This window comes from Littorina saxatilis, unplaced genomic scaffold (genome assembly GCF_037325665.1).
Source record: "Littorina saxatilis isolate snail1 unplaced genomic scaffold, US_GU_Lsax_2.0 scaffold_3519, whole genome shotgun sequence".
In the NCBI taxonomy this organism is placed as follows: domain Eukaryota; kingdom Metazoa; phylum Mollusca; class Gastropoda; order Littorinimorpha; family Littorinidae; genus Littorina; species Littorina saxatilis.
The window spans coordinates 1-5,000 of record NW_027125796.1 but is presented as its reverse complement, the minus strand read 5'-3'; the positions used below and the strand labels follow the sequence as shown (position 1 = coordinate 5,000).

At 46.8% G+C, this 5,000-nt stretch overlaps 1 protein-coding gene across 1 annotated transcript; it reads left to right on the top strand.

Annotated features, from left to right (window-relative positions):
- Positions 1-2,744: 2,744 nt before the first annotated feature.
- LOC138954256 (uncharacterized) lies at positions 2,745-4,906 on the top strand (the record flags this gene model as incomplete). Its single annotated transcript, XM_070326140.1, has 2 exons — positions 2,745-3,291; positions 3,555-4,906. Coding segments are annotated over 2 exons (1,899 nt in total), but the record flags the coding sequence as incomplete, so codon positions are not given.
- Positions 4,907-5,000: the final 94 nt, after the last annotated feature.

Below are 5,000 nucleotides of genomic sequence, written 5' to 3'. Positions count from 1 at the left end.
ATTTCGGTGCTCGATCGCCGACATTTTCAGCTTAGAAGGCTATTTGCGGGCAAATATCAATCGCTCCCTGACTTTTTATGCATCGAGAAACAAATTTAGTCATCGCTGAATCAGTAGCTTACCTTAAATCCCGACATAAATCAAACAATACCTAGAAAACAGACAAAACTTGCCCTCACACGTGTCAGGCGCCGCCTTCGGCTTCCGCTCGGCCTTTGACAGGTTATCCCCCGTGTGTCAGCCCTTGGATTGTCTAACTGCGTTATCGTTCCAGTGCACAGACTCTACATTATCTAGTCAGCGTAAAGGATTTGTGTCGGGCTTTGTGTTGTCTAACTGTCTTATTGGTCTATTGCATATATACGATGCCCCATCAATGTACGTTTTGCGGAAACAACTCTGTTAAGATTTTAAAGAACCCCTTTACCTGTGTCTGTGAATACAAAAACAAGGATTAGCTGACGTTATACTACCCGAGATCATGTATCAATGTTTAAATAAAGAGTTCTTCTCCGGGTCAAGTAGGCCTACTCTCAAATCGCGACCTGTCAATATTACAACATAAAAATGAGCTGGATTCATTGTCGTCCTCTTGCCGAAAGGAAAGGCACAGCATTCAAATGCCTACACGCGGAAAGTTTATGTTCTTTAAGATATTAAGACTGAATTGCGTGGCAATTTTGACAAGAGTATTAAAGCGATTTGGCGTAAACACTTCTACAATAGAGGGAAGTAAATTCATGAAAGAGGATAAAAACCACATGCATTAATGGTTTTTTTTACTCCAGAAATGACGACAACGACAACGACATCACCAGTAAAACAACAACAAAGATGATTCTGCTGAAGTAAAATTTAGTCCTTGTGAAGGAAATCACGAATAACACTAACAGGCAAAGTTTGATAGTGATATCCTCCACGCTGTTAGAGCGCTAACAAGAGATAATAGAGTGACGTAGTGAAGTGGGGTGCATGTATTGTAAACTAGATGAATACCCGCTTCGCCGGGTACGGCTTCGCCGGGAAGAAGTCGAGCCGAATACCCGGCTGTGCCGGTGGGACCCGGCAAAGCCGGGTGTACGCCGGCTTTGCCGGCGCACCGCACGAAGGAAGGGAAATAAACGCGCAAAACACTGGAGAAGAGTAAAAAAATAGTATAACGGGAATATGGATTGAGCGTTGTCGACAGTGACCTTCTAAAAATAGAAACGGGAATATGGATTGACGCCACACGAAGGAAGGGAGATAAACGCTGAAAACACTGGAGAAGATAAGGAAGAGTTACTGGGAATGGATCCAGAGAAAAACCAAAATCGGTTCAGCGCTGCGCGCTGAGAGCACGTGTTGAAATATCTCATCGAGCAGGTTGTGTCCGGGGTGTAGCTGAATATGGCCACCAAATTTGAAACAGATCCATCGAGAACCTTGGGCGTGCATCGCGGACACACACACACACACAGACAGACACAAGTCGTATATGTATATATAGATTCAGCTCACTGACCAAGAGAGCTGATGTTGTGAATCGCAACGAAGATATCGTTACACTTAACCACTGTCCAGCGACAGGGAGGGGTTGTCACAGGAATCGACCGGGAGAAAGGAAGCCCAAGTAAAGCACTTAACAGTGCGTCGTATAACCGGTCGGAAAGGAAGATAGTGGCCAGATGACAGAATGAAGGATCTGAGAAGCCGCCGGAATATCACGCCTATAGACTCGCATAGCTGAGATTCGACGGGATTTCTAAAAGCTAGTGCACGGTTATTATTGTCCGTAGAGTTTGACCATAGTGGTCACAGGGTGGTAGAAACTGAGTAGACCGAGGTCACCAGTAGAAGGAAGTAGTAGTTAAAATACATTTCCTAGTGAACAGCAATAGAAGCTGTGTAATTCTGCGTATGACCAGAATTAAAATATGTCTACAATATCTTAATTACTTAAGAGATAAGGAATATTTAGTAGACAGAGCAGACGGTGTTTTAAGTCTGCCGTAGTAGGAACTATAACTGGTTTTTGTTGACTACACACGAGCCGTGAGTAGATACCTGTAAACTAGATATCGTGTGCCTGTGAGTTCACGGACTGTTTTTGTAGTTTTATACCTCAGTGAAGGGTAGAGAGTTTTGTCATTGCAATTGTGTACGAGTTGGTGTTTTTGCCTACAAAACTGTGAGTACTGGATTTTTGAGTACCTAACCTTTATGTTCATGATTGTGTGTATTTGTGTGTTTGATGTCATAGCCATATAATACAGTGGAGGGAACGTACCTTTGGCGTTGTGTTTGATTCCTGTATGACAGCATACTAGCACATTTACATTCATTCACAATGGTGACCCCGACGTGATGCTGTCTAGTGTAGCGAAAGAGCTAGCCGTATGCTTACGCGAGAGGAACCCAAAGAAGCTAACATAACTTATTGAGTTAGCAGAGAAATATCGCGTGGCACATCCGTCCAATATACTAGCAGGCAAAGGTGACAACGTAGCTGCATTCAGCGCACCTCAGAACAGAGGAGGTCATACGAACAGAGGCGGTCAGAGGGGTGGCAAAGGCGGTTCTCATTCCAGACAGACAAATCGAGAGGACTATCAAGCTTTTTTACAACAAGCGGAGATAGACAAGACCAAGAAAGACGCTCACATCACATGTTACAGGTGTGGAATAGTAGGCCACGTTGCAAGAGGATGTAGGTCAGGCTTACAGAGGGGCAAACCAACACTGCTTTGCGCCGGATGGAACAGGAGTACACCGGCAGCCAAAACCGTAGACTTCCAGGACGGTGACCTAGAATATTCCAAAGGAACGGTCAACGGCATCCCAGTCACAGTGGTGATTGATTCAGGTGCAGTGACAGCAGGAGTGAGAAGATCGCTGGTTCGCCCAGAGCAGTACACCGGACAGAGCAAGACGACAATCTTCTTCGGAGGAAACAGGGAAACCTTTCCACTAGCAGTCATCCCGGTGAAAACAAGTACATACACCGAAAACATCTGCTGTTGTGTGATTGACTCACCAGTGATCGACCTACTACTAGGAAACCTCGAGAAGATTCATCCTGCACCAGGATTATTTGGCAAAGTGGTGGCCAACGAACCAGAAACACCAACACTAGTGACACCAGGAGTAGAACAGCTTTCCACAGCTGCTACCACTATTCGAGCGCAGTCTACACTGGACAAGAAAGAAACGAAACCACTCAGAGCTCCAGCAACAAAACTTTCAGTGGACGAAGATGAGTTGAAGAAACTTCAAGGGGCAGATCCAAAACTAGATGCCTACTCAGTTCAAGTTTGCTTCCAGCGGGGAATTAAAGAGACAAGGGAAAAATAGTTTCCACTTCGTGTTAGAGAACGGCGTTCTCTACAGAGACTTTGTTACCCCGACCGAGACATATCACCAGATTGCAGTCCCGGAACCACTCGTCGAATCAGTGCTATTTTCCGCCCATGACACTTTGACACAAGACAACGGATAGAATCCGAGCGCGATTTGTCTGGCCAGGGATGTCTACAGCTGTCGCAGAATATTGTAGATCCTGTGATATTTGCCAGAGAACTCAAGCAAAGGGAAAGACAAGAGATATTCCCTTAGACAACATGCCAAGGATAGAGACACCATTCAAGCGAGTAGCTATCGACCTCGTTGACCCCTTGTCTCCACCCACGGAGGAGAAGCACACGCACATCCTGACAGTCATCGATGTGGCGACTAGATTTCCGGAAGCAATACCACTGAAGAAGATAGACTCTGTTACGGTGGCCGAAGCACTGTTTTCTGTCTTCGCCAGGATGGGAATTCCCGATGAAATCCAATCAGACAATGGATCCCAGTTCACCTCAGACATGATGCGAGAGTTCCGGAAGTTACTCTCCATAAAAGGTGTATTTTCGTCGCCTTACCATGCGCAGTCCAATGGTATCGTGGAGCGTCTGCACGGCACCCTGAAGCCCATGCTGAAGAAGGTCATCTCGACTCAACCAAGGCTGTGGCACAGGTATCTGCCGGCATTACTCTTCGCCATCAGAGAACTGCCCAACGCAAGTACAGGATTTTCCCCATTCCAACTGCTCTTCGGAAGGCAACCGAAAGGACCCATCGACTTACTCGCCAACGCCTGGACTGGCAGAGAGAGTGCCCAGGAGGCCAAGACGACCTACCAATACGTCATTGACTTGAAGACCATGATCTACGACTCCTGTAAGGTGGCACACGACGCAGTGGACAATGCCAGAGCGATTCAGAAGCATCATCACGACAAGAGATCCACAAGGAGGAAGTTCGCAGTCGGAGACCAAGTTCTGCTACTTCTACCGACTACAGCAAACAAGCTCCATATGCAGTGGAAAGGCCCTTACAGAGTTGTGGAAGTTTTCAACAATGACTACAGAATTGACATGTTGACCACGCAGAAGGTATACCATGCCAACATGCTCAAGCTCTACGTAGAGAGAGGCAACAGCACCGCAAGAATGACAACAGAGAAGAAGAAGAAGTGCCAGACAACGATGTCAAACCAGATGCTAGTACCGAAGACAATACCCTACCACCAGATCGTAGGAAACAACGTGTGTCCCCAGGGCACCAAGCCAACAGCGGTAGCAGTATTGCTGGAAGAAGAGGACGGAACACCATTCAACCTTGAGACTGTGGAACTGCCACAGGATGAGGCAACTTCCACCTGGAAGGAGGCCCACATCGATGAAGAGTTGGACCCTGATCAAGTCCAGGAGGTTGAAGCAGCGTTCCGTGAGTTCAAGCAATGTTTAAGAGGATCACCAGGAGCATCAAGAGGCACAGTAGTCCATTCCATCCGGGTGACGACAGACGTACCTACGCGGACGAAACAGTACCCACTGCCATTCGCAGCAGGGGACGACAACATCTTCGCTGACATTCTGTCACGGTCAGGATCGGATCAACAGATTCCGTACGCACCTTAGCAGGTCGGAGGATGCCTGAGAAAAGAATGGAACATTATTTTTTTTCAGAGGGGGACG